The sequence below is a fragment of the Sturnus vulgaris genome, chromosome 27 (assembly GCF_052056855.1).
Source record: "Sturnus vulgaris isolate bStuVul1 chromosome 27, bStuVul1.hap1, whole genome shotgun sequence".
Taxonomy (NCBI): domain Eukaryota; kingdom Metazoa; phylum Chordata; class Aves; order Passeriformes; family Sturnidae; genus Sturnus; species Sturnus vulgaris.
The window spans coordinates 5,444,068-5,458,894 of record NC_142269.1 but is presented as its reverse complement, the minus strand read 5'-3'; the positions used below and the strand labels follow the sequence as shown (position 1 = coordinate 5,458,894).

The window sequence follows — 14,827 nt, the reverse complement described above, 5'->3', positions numbered from 1 at the left end:
GACGGCGACCGCGTGACGTCACGCCGCTGCCCGGAACTCAGCTGGGTTTCCCGCACGGCTGTTCCCGGCAGTCGCACCCCCCCGGCCCCCTGCACCTCCTCTGCCTAGCGAGGCTCTGCGGCGGGAGGCGGTGCCATCCGGGAATAGCCGGGGGGGCAGCCCCCTCGCCTCGCGCCGTGACGCACCACGCGATGGCCGCACTGATTGGCTGTCGAAGGCCGGCCGAGGCGGGGCCGCGGGAGCACCGAGTCGCCATTGGCAGTAGGATGGTGACGTAACGGCGGGGTGGGACTGGGTTGTAGGAGGTCCGGTCCCTCGGCGCAGCCGGACGCGATCGCCGCCGTCACCGGGAGCCGCCGCCCCGCCCGCCGGGACCGCCGGTGAGCGCGGGAGGCGCGCGGGCGCTGCTCGTCGCCGCGAGTCGGTGTCCCCCGGGGCGGTTTGGGGCCGGGGCGGGAACGGGGCCGGCATAGCGGGATAACGGGGGGGGGCCTGTCCCGGCTCTCCCGTCACTGGAGGGCCGCGCCCCGGTGCGGAGCGGGGTCGGTCTGTGCGGCCCGGGTCGATCTTCCGGGCTGGCACCGCATACGGCCCGGCACAGGGGCAGCTTCTCGGGGAGCGAAAAGCGTCGGGACCGGCAGGGCCAGGGGAGGTGCGGCCCGCCCAGGTCCGGCTGGGGCTCGGCCGAGGCTGACACGGCTCCCGGGTTCCCGTGCGGAGCGAGGCACGGGCTGCTGCGGCTTGTCCTAGCGCTGGTAGCATTGTGTTGAGGGCAGAACTCGGAGCTAGGACTGGAAGGCGAAAGGGTGGCCCGGGCACAACGGGGCTGACAGACCCGTCTGGGATCTGTGCAGCTGCGAGCTCAGTGCTGCCACACGCCTCTTGGACTGCAGCAGCCGCTCGGGGCCTCCTGCCTGCGCCGGGCCTTGCCCGGTTACTGTCCCGGGTGTGACGAGCGGAGCTGTCGTGTTCTGCAGCTCGGGAGAAGGAGCGGCCCGAGAGCTCTGCGGGGGCTGACAGCGCTGCCCACCGCTCCTGCCGCCCCGGCTCCCGGCACCGCGCCGCCCGTGTGCGGGTGGCTCCTGTCCCGCTGGCCATGGGACACCCCCGCGTTCCCCTGGGAGGGACGCAGCGCGGCACTGGCACTGTGGGTGGAACTGAGAGGGTGGGCTGCCTTAGGCCCGCCCCCTGTGCACCTGCGGGGTCTGGCCTGCCTGGTGTGCACACTGCGGAGTAGTAGACCCTCTTTCACCCTGACGTTGATCGCTGTCACTGTCACTCCCCCAGTTTTCTGCTTCCTGTGCATCTGTTGGAGCTGCTGGAGCAGCAGTGACAGAGGACAGGAGAGGTGGGCTGGGTGTCCCATGCCCTGGGGTGGATGGTGACAGTGTCACTCGCAGCTGCTGCAGTGGGAGTTCTGCTGGGATGGACCTTGGAGAACTGTGATGAGGAACAGCAGGCCGTGGCTTGTGGGGTGATTGGAACTTATGCTGTGGCTGTGAGGTTGCCCAGAGCCATATCCCTTCTCCTGTTGCAAATCTCTGCATCACTGTTTTCCACCTCCGAGGCTGGCTTTGAAATCGCTCCAGAGGAGCAGAGCCAAATTCTTCTAGCAGCCTTTCCAAACTGGCTCTTGTGCTGCCAGAGTGACTGGCTGCTGTATCGAGCAGTTTTCTTCCGTCAGGCTGCTGATGGTTGTGTGGAAGAGGGGGCAGCGAGGTGGATGGTACAGAGTGCCTGGTGCAGAGATGCTGTGAATGTTGTTGATGGCATCTGTCATGACCCTGTGATGGCACCGTGATGATGTGGCCTATGCAATGCTGTCAGTGACTGAGCTTCATCCTACTCATGTCACTGCAGAGGACATGGAGTCCTGGGATCCTTCTAAGGCACTTTTCCAGTGACTCCCCCATACACGTTGCCCTAGGGCTCATTGCTTGTGGTGGGGGCACAAGTGGAGGGTGTTCCAGGTGTGTCCCAGAGATGAGAAGGCAGATAGAAAGCAGTTGCAGGGTTGTTTCCAGGGCAGCCCCATTTTGAACAGGTTGGTTGCAGTATGCAGAACTGTTCCAGAGCCTGCGGGTGACAGTGTGCAGCTGGGCCTCTTGTGTTCTGTCCTTGCAGGGAGATAAAGAGAGATGAACTTTAGCTCTTGAGCTACTTTTAGCAGCTTTGCTGTGAGCTCTGGACAGCATGTTTACCCCCGAGCTTGCATCATGCTGTTGGTCCTGGCCATGTTGGCTGCTCTCTGGCTCCATTTCAGAGACGGAGGAGAAGCAAACCACAGAGATGGGCAAGGCTGGTGGAATCAGAAATGTTCAACCCTCAGATCTTTAACCCAGGCAAGGGTGGCTTCCGTTGGTGTGGCTGGCCAAGCAGAGGCTCCTATGTGGGGTTGCAGGGCTGATGGGGTCAGAACTTCCTTGACAGTGGGGGCTGCTGCTGTAAGGAGTGTCTTTGGGACCCTTTTCCTCCAGGAATGTCAGAGTGCCTTGTGTGGATGCCAGGAGGAGCTGGAGTTTAGTGCTGCAAGCTGGCTTGTCCTACAGCTGTTTGTGGTCGTGGGAAGTGGCTGAGTCCCGTCCAAGTGCTGCTGCCGGTGGCAGCCTGGGAGCTTAGCTCTTGGCCTTTTGGTGCTCTCAGATTGGGGCTCCAGCACTGCTCTGAAATGCCGAGATTGTGGCTTTCAGGTGGAACATCTGCTTGGATCATGGGTCCGGATGTGGCATCTGGTTCAGTTTCTGCAGCCTGGTGTGGAGGTCTGCCTGGGAGCCACTTGGCGCCAGGTGCTGCAGGGGCTGCGCAGGTAACTGCCTCCTGTGCCATGCTGCCACAGCACTGTTCTCAGACCTGGAAACACGGCTCTGACAGGAGCCGGGCTGGGGCAGCAGCTGCTGCTGTTTCCGGAGGGGCTGGTGCAGCCCCCCCGCCCGCCCGCGGTGCATGGCGCAATAGGAAGCGAGGCGGGTGAGGGCTGAGCTCACCATCCAGGCGGGGCAATCTCTGCGGGGCTGGTGGGCTTTTATTCTTGCCTGGCCTGTGCATTTGTTGGATTTTCCCTCCAGCCTTCACCACTCATGCTGCAGATGTGGCCTCCAGGACCGAGTGGAAGGGCTGGAGCCCTGCAGCTGCTGGGGCAGAGGGAACATTCCCTGAGCTGCTGCAGCTGAGAACTGGCCAGAAAGGGCCAAACCCCCTGTGGAAGGGGGCTCTGCTGTGCTGCCCCACATGCAGCTCTGGCCCACAGCTCATAGCACAGCCCTTGGTCTGTGCATCACAGAGGCTCTGTCACATCAGCCAGGTCTGACTCCAGGGCTGTAGGAGGACCTGTCTGCAGGACCTTGCAGGACCTGTCTCTCTTCTATTGTGTTCACTTGTTGCTCCACTGAAAGCATGTTTGGTTCATGTGGACTTCTCTGAGGATTGCACCAGAGGGTTGTAGTTCAAGGTTAATGTTGCTGCTCCTGCCTTTGGGGCTGTTCAGTGCTGTGAAGTACTAAAAACCTTTCTAACTCCCATGTCAGTTCCAATGTCTGTCCCCTCCTGGTGCCTCAGCCCACAGAGGATGTTTTCATTTTCTTTCTTCACACCCAGATAAATGGGGCAAGAGTCCCTCAGGAGAGCAGGCCATGCAGTGATGCTGCATCACTCAGCACAAAGACGTTTAGGAAAAGCAAGCCACTTTCTGCAGGGAAGTGACTGCTGGTGTCATGTGGAGCTCTGCTTTCATTTGCCAGCACAGCTGGAGTTCCCTCATTAGCGTCAGTTTGATTTCCATTGATACAAGTTGTGAACTTGAAAATTGCTCCTTCCTTGTTTCTGTAGTTTCCTGGCAGTCTCCGCCTTCCTCACTTACTGTAAGCTCCACAGTCACTTCCCTGCCTCCCGGCAGGGCTGACCAGGAGTGCCTTTCAGACCAAACTAAAGTCTCATTCCTACCTGTTGCCAGTGACCAACCTGCCCATGCCAGCTGTCCTGGAGCCCTGTGCCCTGGGCTTGTGCCATGGCTGTCTCTGATTCTGGCCAGAGAGAACCCTGAACCCTTTTCAGGGCGTTGTAGTAGTCACAGCTGGGTCCTGGTGGGAGGGGTGCCAGGAGCCCACTGGGAGCCAGCTCTGAGCCACCTGTGTGCCCATCCCTCAGGTCTCCGGAGCTGGCCAGGATGGCGCAGTGGAACCAGCTACAGCAGCTCGACACGCGGTACCTGGAGCAGCTCCACCAGCTCTACAGTGACAGCTTCCCCATGGAGCTCCGGCAGTTCCTGGCCCCGTGGATTGAAAGCCAAGACTGGTAAGGCCTTTTAAAATGTCAGTGAGGGGACTTTGCTCGTAACACCCACCCGCAGGGGCTCAAGTGGGCTGGAGGAGCTCTGTCACTTTCCCTGGGCCCCTGGTGTGGTGGGACTGGCCTCTAACCCTGTGGCTTATGTGGCATCAAGGGAAAAGCAGGACTATGTATAGAGTGGGACTTTGTGCACTGTGTTAGACGCTGGACCAGGAGAAGAGGTAGCTCTGAAGCAGGGGGATGTCCCCATCCAGGGCTGGCTAACACTGACCTCTGTTGTAAAGGGGGCTGACACAGAGCATTGATCCCTGGATCCTGCCCATGAGCATGTGGGATGTGCTCACAGACATCAGGTGCTGCTGTGCACTGTCTGCCTGGTGCTCTGGTCTACTTGACCAGATGGTGATTAGTCACAAGTTGGACTCGATCTTAGAGGTCTTTTCCTACCTAAATGATTCTGTAAGTTGCACAGGAGATGGTGGGTGTGAGCAGAGCCCCCCCTGCATGGTCCCTTGCTTTGCCCTGTGCCAGGCACTCAGGGCTCTCCCTCCCTTGTACAGGGCATATGCTGCCAGCAAGGAGTCGCACGCCACTCTGGTGTTCCACAACCTGCTGGGGGAGATCGACCAGCAGTACAGCCGCTTTCTGCAGGAGTCCAACGTCCTGTACCAGCACAACCTGCGCCGCATCAAGCAGTTCCTGCAGGTGAGATGGGAAATGCCAGCTTGGCAGGAGTAGGCATGGTGGGGGAGCTGGTGAGAGTCCTGGTGGTTCCTTGGCACAGCTCATAATTCACAGCCCTCAAGGATGAGGAGATCCTGAGGGTTGCCTTGTGCCTGCTGACCGTGGGGTGTTTAATCCTTTACAGAGCAGATACCTAGAGAAGCCAATGGAAATAGCCCGCATTGTGGCTCGCTGCCTCTGGGAAGAGTCCCGGCTCCTCCAGACAGCTGCCACTGCAGCCCAGGTCAGTGGCCAGGTATCCTAGGGCCTCCATCCTGAGTCCCAACAGCCAGGACACAACCTGGTGTTCTGGTTGGGTGTGGTGAGCTGGGTGCTTCCATCTCTCCTCTCCTCTCCCTGACCCTGTGCCACCCTGGAGCTGATGTTGAAGTGAACAGCCAGCTGCCAGTGTGTGTTCGAGATGGGCTAAAGACCCTGCAGAACCTTCTCAGGCTGGGAGGGAGTATCCCCAGGTTACAGGCCTGTCCTTATGCTCTTCTTGTCCCCTTTGCAGCAAGGGGGACAGGCAACACATCCCACAGCAGCTGTGGTGACAGAGAAGCAGCAGATGCTGGAGCAGCACCTTCAGGATGTCAGGAAGAGGGTGCAGGTATGTGTCTGCCTGGGCACCTTCTGCTCTCCTCATCACAGTTCTTGAGTGCTGTAAATGAAATCACATCTTTTGCCTTGCAGGATCTGGAGCAGAAGATGAAAGTGGTGGAGAATCTCCAGGATGACTTTGATTTTAACTACAAGACTTTGAAAAGCCAAGGAGGTAATGACAGCTCATTAGCATCTGCAAACCACAGTATGTTCCTGCAAGGAAACTTGCTGGAGAGGTATTCCAACCTCCACTGCCAGCGGCAATGTGCTCAGGCTCAGGGCATTTGCATGGCAATTGGAGAAACTTGGTCTTCTGTTTGTGCCACTGATGCTGCCCTTGAGGGAACTGAACTGAGCTTTGCTGTAAGCACAGCAGTGGGATGGGGGGGGATTGGCTTCTGTGAGTGAGCCACAGAGATGCTTGGAGGCTGTGGATTCCTGCTTGCCTATAGGGTGCCTGCACTTTGCTGTGGGAGTGTTGTGGCACTTGAGAAGGTGGGAAGAGGCCATGTGTGTGGCTGAAGCTTCTTACCTCTGCACAGACATGCAGGACCTGAATGGGAACAGCCAGTCGGTGACCCGGCAGAAGATGCAGCAGCTGGAGCAAATGCTGACGGCACTGGACCAGATGCGCAGGGTAAGTGGGGCGAGTGGCCCTCCAGATTCCCCTGGGTGCAGATCCCCCTTCTTCAGGGTCAGAGTTGGGTAGTTTCTGCATGGCCAGAACCAGGAGCAGTGCAGCAAGCACAGCCCTAAGTGACTTCTTCCTTGCCTGTGAATGTGAAACCTGTGGGTCCATGAGGGAAGTCACATGGTGCTGAAGGTTCTGCTTTCTCTCTTGGCAGGGCATAGTGAGCGAGCTGGCTGGGCTGTTGTCGGCCATGGAATATGTGCAGAAGATGCTGGCAGATGAGGAACTGGCAGACTGGAAGAGACGGCAGCAGATTGCCTGCATTGGTGGCCCACCCAATATCTGCCTGGACCGGCTCGAGAACTGGTGAGAGCTGGCTGGAACCATGTCAGTCCCCTGAACAGTGGCATTCATACACCTGTTGTTGAAATGAGCTCTTGGTCTCTGTATATGTCCTTGCAAAATGGTTTCTGATGTTTGCACGTGTGAATGTAGCCTGCAGCTTAGACTGAGCCATGATGGTGAGCACGGTGCTGGAAAGATGTTCCATTGTCCCCAGCTCCATGCCTGGGGGATTCTTAGGCTGCTGAAAAGTTTCTGGCCCTGGAGTCACCTGGGCACGTGCAGGTTTTGTTTGTAATGCATGGCCTAGAAAAATGCTCTGGGCTTGGAGCCACAGACAGACTCAGTTCTTGACTGGTTTGGCATGGAGAGTGTGTTCTTGCATGGGAAGAGGAGGGCTCTGCAGGCTGGACGGTGCAGGCTTGGCAGCCAGAGCTAATGCTGGTTCTCCCTGCTCCCCTAGGATAACCTCTCTTGCTGAATCACAGCTACAGACCCGGCAGCAGATCAAGAAGTTGGAAGAACTGCAGCAAAAAGTATCCTATAAGGGTGACCCAATCGTCCAGCACCGGCCCATGCTGGAGGAGCGGATTGTGGAGCTGTTCAGGAACCTGATGAAAAGGTGCTGAAGGCATGTGGGAGCCACAGGCAGTCCCAGTCATGGCCATGGGTGGAAGGTGGGCAGTGAGGTCTGACTGTGGTCTCTGTGCTGTTCCTGCAGTGCTTTTGTCGTGGAGAGACAGCCCTGCATGCCCATGCACCCAGACAGGCCCCTTGTCATCAAGACAGGTGTGCAGTTCACCACCAAAGTCAGGTGAGTCACCTCCCCTGCAGGTGAGGGAGGGGAGCTGAGCAGGGAGGGCAGCCTGGGATCACTCTCTGAAGACGCTGCTGCAGATGCAGTCCCCCAGCTTACCTGAGGAGCGCTGGTGCTGGGAAGGGATGGATACCAGCAGGATAGAGCCCAGAGGGATGATCCCAGTGGGCTGGAGTGCTGCCCACATGACTCAGTGCAGGGCTGGCTGGGGATCTGCCGTGTTCCTGGAGGCAGCCGGGTTCTGGTAAATCCCATTGCGGGGGTGGGAAGCATCAGCACGTCCCTGGCCAGCTGCTGCTCAGCTGGGCCATGTTCCCTGCCAGTCTCCATGGAGGGAGGCTGCTCTGGCACTGGGCTCTGACTAGAGCTTCCTTGCCCCTTCTCAGCTGTACCTCCATTGGAGCCTCTTGCCCGGAGTAATGTGGAGGGTGTTTGTTCAGGTGTGGGCAGTCATCAGCCCAAATGAGCTCCTCGGGATGCTGAGGGGAACATCAGCACCTCCCTGGTTCTGGGGACAGGTGACAGGGCTAACATGTCCCAGGCTCATGTGAAGGTGTGCCCAGGGCTGCCAGAGGAGCTGGTCCATACTGCTAGCTGTGCCAGGTGCCCTGTGGAACAGGAGCAGTTTCTGTGCACAGGATGTTCATGCTCTGTCTGCTGACTCTTGCAGGTTGTTGGTCAAGTTTCCAGAGCTGAACTATCAGCTGAAAATCAAAGTCTGCATTGACAAGTGAGTCCTGTGCTTCCCTTCCAGTGGCACTGGGTGGGCTTACTGGGATGGGACTGATTCCTGCTGCCCTTGGATTGGGCTTGATCTCCACAACGAGGGCCAGTGTGGCCCCCAGTTGAAGGGGATGGTGCAGGGTGGCACTGAGTCCTAAGGGTTCACCCCCACCTAGGGATGAGGCCTGTGGGGCTCAGGGGACTTGTGCTGGGATGCAGCTAGCACTGCACATCAGCTTGTCTGCATCAGGGTAGGAAGGCCATTGCCGTGACCTGGTGTCTCTTTCCCCTTTTCTAGGGACTCTGGAGATGTTGCAGCACTTCGAGGGTAAGTGCACTGTTTGCTTTGGTCCTTTTTTTCTTGTTTCTGCTTTTATTCCTGGCAAACATTCTACCATGCATTCACTCCAAGACAGCCCTGTCAACCACACTCTTTCCTCTTCCCAGGTCCCGGAAGTTTAACATCCTGGGGACCAACACCAAGGTCATGAACATGGAGGAGTCAAACAATGGCAGCCTCTCAGCGGAGTTCAAGCACCTGGTGGGTACCATGAGCTGCTGGGCTGCTCCTGCACAGCCATGTGTCATTGTGGTGCTGCTGCAGCCTGTCCCTCTCTCTGCAGACCCTGCGGGAGCAGCGGTGTGGGAATGGAGGCCGAGCCAACTGTGATGTGAGTGCCAGGGGAACTGGCAATGGACAGGGGCAGCTGAGCTGGGAAGGGATGCAGGAACCCTGCCCTGAGGCTGGGCTGGCACTTTGGCAGCTTGCCAGGCCAGCCCTGAGCAGCCATGCCAGGTCTGGTGGTCATGTGTTGGGCTGAGGGTGGGTGTCTTGTGGTGCTCATGGTGTTCCCTTCTGCCCCAGGCCTCGCTGATAGTCACCGAGGAACTGCACCTCATCACTTTTGAGACAGAGGTGTATCACCAGGGGCTGAAGATCGACCTGGAGGTGAGGCATGGGTCACTGCCTTCCACTGCCACGGGCCTGGGTGGAGGCCTGGGAGTTCTCCCAACCCATGGTCACATCCTCTCTTTGCAGACCCACTCGCTGCCTGTGGTGGTCATCTCCAACATATGCCAGATGCCCAATGCCTGGGCGTCCATCCTGTGGTACAACATGCTGACCAACAACCCCAAGGTAGGGCGGGTGTGGGAGGGCAGCAGGGCAGGGGTCAGGATAGGGGTGTCACGATGAGAGAGGGAAGCTGAGGCTGGGGAGTGAGGCAGTACCTGGCCCTGCTCCTGTCCCATGTCCCACTCAGGGCTGTGTGTTCCCTCGTGCAGAACGTGAACTTCTTCACTAAGCCGCCCATTGGGACCTGGGACCAGGTGGCAGAGGTGCTGAGCTGGCAGTTCTCCTCCACCACCAAGCGCGGTCTCAGCATTGAGCAGCTGACCACGCTGGCAGAAAAACTGCTGGGTAAGTGCAGGGTGACTGCATGGTGTCCTGCCCATCTCTGCTGTCCCCTGGGGTGATTCCCCACCTGTACAGGCCTGTGTTTGGCCTGAGAGCTTTTGGCCTCAGTAATTTTCAGTTGCTTGCTTTTCTCCCAAACGGCACAAACCCTGGACATGGTGTCTTTGAAAGGACAACTGTGCTTAAATCGTTGTGTTCTTTTTTTTCTCTTCCAGGACCAGGTGTGAATTACTCTGGCTGTCAGATCACCTGGGCCAAGTTCTGCAAGGTAGAATTTCCTCTCTTCCCTGAACACCTTCCCTTGGCTGTTCCCTTCTTCCAAGCTGTGCTAGCAGCCTCTCTGCCTTTTCCTCAGGAGAACATGGCTGGCAAAGGCTTCTCTTTCTGGGTCTGGCTGGACAACATCATTGACTTGGTGAAGAAGTACATCCTGGCACTGTGGAACGAAGGGTGAGTGCCAGCCCAGAGCCTGTGGTTAGGCTGGACCTTGGAAGGGGGATGCCTTGTCCATGTGCAGGTGTGCTGTCCTGGGAAACTTTTTGCTGGTCCAGAGTGAAAACTCACCTGGGAATCCATAAAGTGTCAGGGGCCTGGCTGAGTTCTGCTGTTGAGCAGAGCTGGCAGGGCTTACATCCTGGAGGAGCTGCTCCTGTGCCCTGACCCACATTTGTTGTTCTTGCTTCTTCCTGCCCAGGTACATCATGGGGTTCATCAGCAAGGAGCGGGAGCGAGCCATCCTGAGCACCAAGCCCCCAGGGACTTTTCTGCTGCGTTTCAGTGAGAGCAGCAAGGAAGGCGGCATCACCTTCACTTGGGTGGAGAAGGACATCAGTGGTACGAGCTCTACCCTTGCTACCCTGGTGCCTGGCTTGGCATTCCATGTTCCAGAGGGGGCTTGGATGCCCTGAGAAGCACTCGTCCTTTGTCCTTGTCCCAACAAGCTGTTTGCATGGGTTAACTTCTGAGCCTGGCTGCCCTTTGCTGGTCTTTGCCCTCTGGGTGTGCTGCCCATGGGCACAGTTTTCTATAGCACTGAGCACAGTCAGGTCCCAGTCCTGCACGGTGGTCTGCTGTGTGCCTGGTAGGGCTAAACACAGGTCCAGGCCCATCTTGTCCTTACTGTTCTCGGGGTGTCTGAAGGCAACCTTGCCTTTGTTCTGTGCCAAAATTCTCCTTCCTTGCACAGGGAAGACACAGATCCAGTCAGTGGAGCCTTACACCAAGCAGCAGCTGAACAACATGTCGTTTGCGGAGATCATCATGGGCTACAAAATCATGGATGCCACCAACATCCTGGTGTCCCCACTGGTGTACCTGTACCCAGACATCCCCAAGGAGGAGGCTTTTGGAAAGTACTGCCGCTCTGAGAGCCAGGAACACTCAGAAGCGACGGACTCAGGTAGTCGTTGACTTTCTGTGGCTCCTTTGTCACAGAGAGGCTCAGAGGATAGCTGTCACCAGCCAGGACTCTGTGCCATCCCTGGAGGGCACAGCCACAGTGTGGGACCAGCCATGGGGTCCCATTGGGTATGGGCAGAGGGTGGGACACTGCCTGTGTTCATGGGAAGGAGAGAAGGATTCATCCTCGGGTGGCTGATGACAAAGCTTCTCCCTCCTGTCAGGTGCTGCTCCGTACCTGAAGACCAAGTTCATCTGTGTCACCCCGTGAGTGTTCCTGGGGGTTGTCTGTCAGTGGTTGGAGGGGTCTTTGTGTGCTCAGCCTTGCTTGAGGGAAAGGTTTCCTTCCTTCCTTTCCACCTCTGTCTGAGCTTTGCTTGGTTGCTGTGGGGTTCCCAGCCTGGGGTGACGGTGGGGGCTGAGCCAGGCTCCGGCTGCTGCCCAAACCACAGCCCTGTTCTTCCCCTCCGGGGCCCCTTTCCTCTGGAGAGCTCTGGGGGCCGCTGGGCCGTGCCCAGGGGCCCCTCAGCGGGTAGAGGGGGTGTTAGAGAGCTCTGGACAGGCCCTGACTCCGGAGGTTTCTGTGCTTCTTCTCCCTCGGACAGCACTTCCTTCAGCAACACCATCGACCTGCCCATGTCCCCGCGCACCCTGGACTCGCTCATGCAGTTCGGCAACAGCAGCGAGGGCGCAGAGAGCAACGCGGGTGGGCAGTTCGGTGAGTCGGGGGGGGCTCCAGGGGGCCCTGGCTGCCACCACGCACGGGCCCCGTAACCCTGGCTGTGTCTGCCCGCAGAGTCGCTGACCTTCGACATGGAGCTGACCCCTGAGTGTGCGTCCTCGCCCATGTGAGGGGCTGCGCCGGCGCGCGGGGCCCTCCCTGGGCTCAGCCTTCCCACCTCCAGAGCGCTCCCCTGGATTTGTCCCACTCGGCTGCAGCTGCTCCGGGCCTGCCCTTGGGAACAGCTGAGGGCCAGGGTCCCTGAATGGGTCAGGTCCTGACCTGACCCAACAGAGCAGCCCCTCTCTGGGGTGGTGCCACTCATCTCTGGGGGAGGGGGATGAACCTTTTTCTATTTCCTTCCATAACAGTTTTCTATTATTTTTGCTCATTCAAGTGCCTATTTGCCTCCAATTGCAGCCACAGTTCCTACAAACGCTTCCACAGCCCCTGTCCTGCTGCTGGAAGCTGCTGCCCTGACTGCCCACACCCACAAGACCCTACAAGTCTGGAATTGCAGAGGGGATTGGCCATATGGCAGGGTCTGCCCTGCTGCTCCCAGCACCTCCCTAGAGCTTGCAGAGTGCTGGGGTGAGTCCCCTCTCTGCACCCGCCTGGCCTTAGTTTTGGCCAGGATAACCAGTACAGGGCTTGGAGCTGCAGGTGGATTTATCCAGGTGCTCCCACCTTGGACTCAGCAGGCACTGCCCTTGCTGGATTCAGCCTGGGTTTGCTGGGAGCCCAGAGGTTTGGGAGCTGCTTGTGCTTGTCCCCAGCTTCCTGCTTCAGGCACAGCAATCTGGCCAATGCCAGCAGTCTGGGCTCTTTTTTGGGATGGCTGGTGTCCCTGAGGTAGGGCAGAGCTGCTATCCAGTAATGGCACTTATGTGTAAACAGCATTTGCAGCTGTGGCCCATTTTGGGAGCTGTGTGAAGTCACAGGGGCTGCCCTGGCTTTCCTATGGCCAGGCTGGTGCAGGGAGCACAGTCCTGCTTCCAGCACTGTGCTGAGTTAGACCAGTTGGACCCTGGGGAACTGGGGGAACCAGCATGGCTGACAGTGGGGCACCTGTCCCTTATTCTCTGGGTTGTGAGGGGCCAGGCATGGGGTCTGCAGCTTCTCGGGGGCTTCATGTGGCATTTCTGTTGGAGGTTGATCCTCACAATTAAGGTGGGAAAGGGCAGGAGTTGAAGGGAGCAGGTGGATGTGAGCAGAGGAACCTGTTGTGGGGCAGTGCAGGAGAGTGACATGGGTGTTGTGAAGGGCACGTGTCCTGACTTCTGGGGGGTTGGTGGTTGTGGTTCTGCATTTACCAGAATTGGAGGAGCCCTTCTGCCCTTTCCATGCAGTGGGCAGACACAGATGAGCAGTGGAGGGGTGAGGGAGGCAGTGGCAGAGCTGCTCCCTCCAAGTTGCATCACAGCTGGTAGGGAACCAGAGGGCAGGGAGGAGTATCCCTATGGCTGTGGGGTCTGGGCAAGCCCTTCCAGGCTGTGTGGGAGCAGGATGGGGTGTCTGTAGCTGGACCTGAGGATGCTCAGGGGCGAAGAGGGCCTTTCGCCCCTCTGCTCGCTCACCATAGCTGCCTCCAGCCACAGTCCCTGGAGCCCCAGGGCAGCATTCAATACTGTAAAAAATTTTATTTTTTGTATATTTTATTGCTGTATCTACAGGCTTTAACTTTCTCCAAAATAAAGGCCCTGAAGTGACGTGCTCTGGGGTGTGAGCTTGGCTCTGCCTGCGGCCCCCGCCTGACCCTGCTCCGGGAACTGGGGCCTCTGTCAGCGAAACACAGCCCCAGTGCCGCGACTGCGGTTTGCTCGCTGCGAAGCAGCTCCAGCACTGCCAGCACCTGCCCGGCATGCGTGGGCAGCTGCCCCTTATCGGGACCTGCAGGGCCCTTCCCGGGGCATGCAGGGGGCAATTGCCGTGCCCCAGCCCGTGGTTGCTTTCTCTCCCCCAGAGACGTGCCTGGGTCTCCTCCACTTGTGTAGAGGAAATGCCGGTGCCAGCGTGGGAGGACACGGCTGCACTGGGGCCCTGCTCTGGCTGCTCTCAGCCCAGGGTATCTGGGGCTGCAGTGGGGCCCCTGCGAGTGCTTCTGCCTTGGGGGTCGATGGGCTCTGGGTGGAGGTGACTGGGCTGGGGCTGCAGGTCCCAGGCTCTGCCAGGCATGGACTGGATGGGTCACACTGTATGAGGCTGGGAGCACTGGCTGGTGACAGTGACATTCATTGCCCACAGGATCCCGTGGATCTCACCCCAGCACTTTCTCCCCTAGCCCTCTGCAATACATGGAGAACAGGATCATTCCAGGGTTTGTGCTCTGTTGAGGCCAGGAGGGAGAGATTATTCCTCTGTCAGAGCAGGATTAGAGGGATTGTTCATGCAGGTCATGTGGAACTGGATGTGCTGGATGGTTTGAGGTGCTGGAGGTGCCCTGGAGCCTTCTCTGCCCTCTGTGTCCCCTGGAGCATTCTGCTCAGGACTGGGCTGACCACGTCCCTGCTTTGGGAAACAGCCCCACTCCAGGACCCCTCCATTTCATTGTCAAACCAAACCAGGGCTCTGCCCAGATCCCACAAACGCATTCCTGCTCCCAAGGCAGCTATGTTAGATCATTGCCTGTGTCAGTGGTGCAGCCCAGAGTGCTGTGGGTGGGGGGCAGCTCACAAAGGAATGAGGCCCAGCTCATTAGCAGGGACCCCCTTCTCCTGCCCTGGCAGGTACCAGCTCCCGTCTGGCAGCTGCAGGATAGAGTTGAGAACCCGGGACTGAGGAATTTTCTTACCCATCTGCAACTCCTGGGGTTGCCACAACCATGTGGTGTGAGGAACTTGATGTCTCATTCCCTATTCCTGCAGATCGGGGGTTCCTTATCTCCCTGGGCTCACTGCATGCCTGATACATCAGCTCTGTTCAGCCAGGGGCCAGCCCTGAGTAATAGGGTCAAGGGGCCACTACTCCCAACTTGGGTTTCCTGCTGTCAGTGTTCTGGGAACTCTTGGAGCCTGGTGTGTAGAAGGAGAAAGTGCCCAGGGAAGGTCCCTGGGCTGGGCTGGTGAAACCCCTGCAGCACCAGCAGCAACTGGGGCAAGGGACACTTGCCAGCATCCTGTCCCCTTCCTGCCCCAGTCAGCCCCACGGGGCTGCAGCCCTTGCTTTCTG

The 14,827-nt window shown here is 58.4% G+C and overlaps 1 protein-coding gene across 3 annotated transcripts; it reads left to right on the top strand.

Annotated features, from left to right (window-relative positions):
- Positions 1-281: 281 nt before the first annotated feature.
- Positions 282-13,368, top strand: STAT3 (signal transducer and activator of transcription 3). Of its 3 annotated transcripts, none has more exons than XM_014885410.2 (24): positions 282-380; positions 4,144-4,290; positions 4,845-4,989; positions 5,153-5,251; positions 5,522-5,617; positions 5,701-5,782; positions 6,153-6,247; positions 6,456-6,607; positions 7,047-7,205; positions 7,305-7,397; positions 8,071-8,130; positions 8,422-8,451; positions 8,571-8,664; positions 8,747-8,794; positions 8,989-9,072; positions 9,163-9,261; positions 9,408-9,543; positions 9,756-9,808; positions 9,896-9,990; positions 10,235-10,374; positions 10,727-10,939; positions 11,163-11,205; positions 11,544-11,656; positions 11,735-13,368. In XM_014885410.2, exons 2-24 carry the CDS (start codon positions 4,163-4,165, stop codon positions 11,788-11,790), a joined length of 2,313 nt encoding a protein of 770 aa, XP_014740896.1. In that variant the 5' UTR covers positions 282-380; positions 4,144-4,162; the 3' UTR covers positions 11,791-13,368. The 3 variants fall into 3 exon arrangements, with proteins under 3 accessions (XP_014740896.1, XP_014740895.1, XP_088035848.1); XM_014885409.2 differs by having other exon boundaries at positions 10,727-10,942; XM_088179722.1 differs by lacking the exons at positions 282-380; positions 11,544-11,656; positions 11,735-13,368 and having other exon boundaries at positions 10,727-10,942; positions 11,163-11,209.
- Positions 13,369-14,827: the final 1,459 nt, after the last annotated feature.

Excerpts from the sequence above, each read along its gene's own strand:
- STAT3 (XM_014885409.2), top strand. The coding sequence starts at position 4,163 with ATGGCGCAGTGGAACCAGCTACAGCAGCTCGACACGCGGTACCTGGAG. Across the intron at positions 6,608-7,046 it reads CTGGACCGGCTCGAGAACTG|GATAACCTCTCTTGCTGAAT; the intron begins GTGAGAGCTGGC and ends CTGCTCCCCTAG. Across the intron at positions 8,452-8,570 it reads GATGTTGCAGCACTTCGAGG|GTCCCGGAAGTTTAACATCC; the intron begins GTAAGTGCACTG and ends TCCTCTTCCCAG.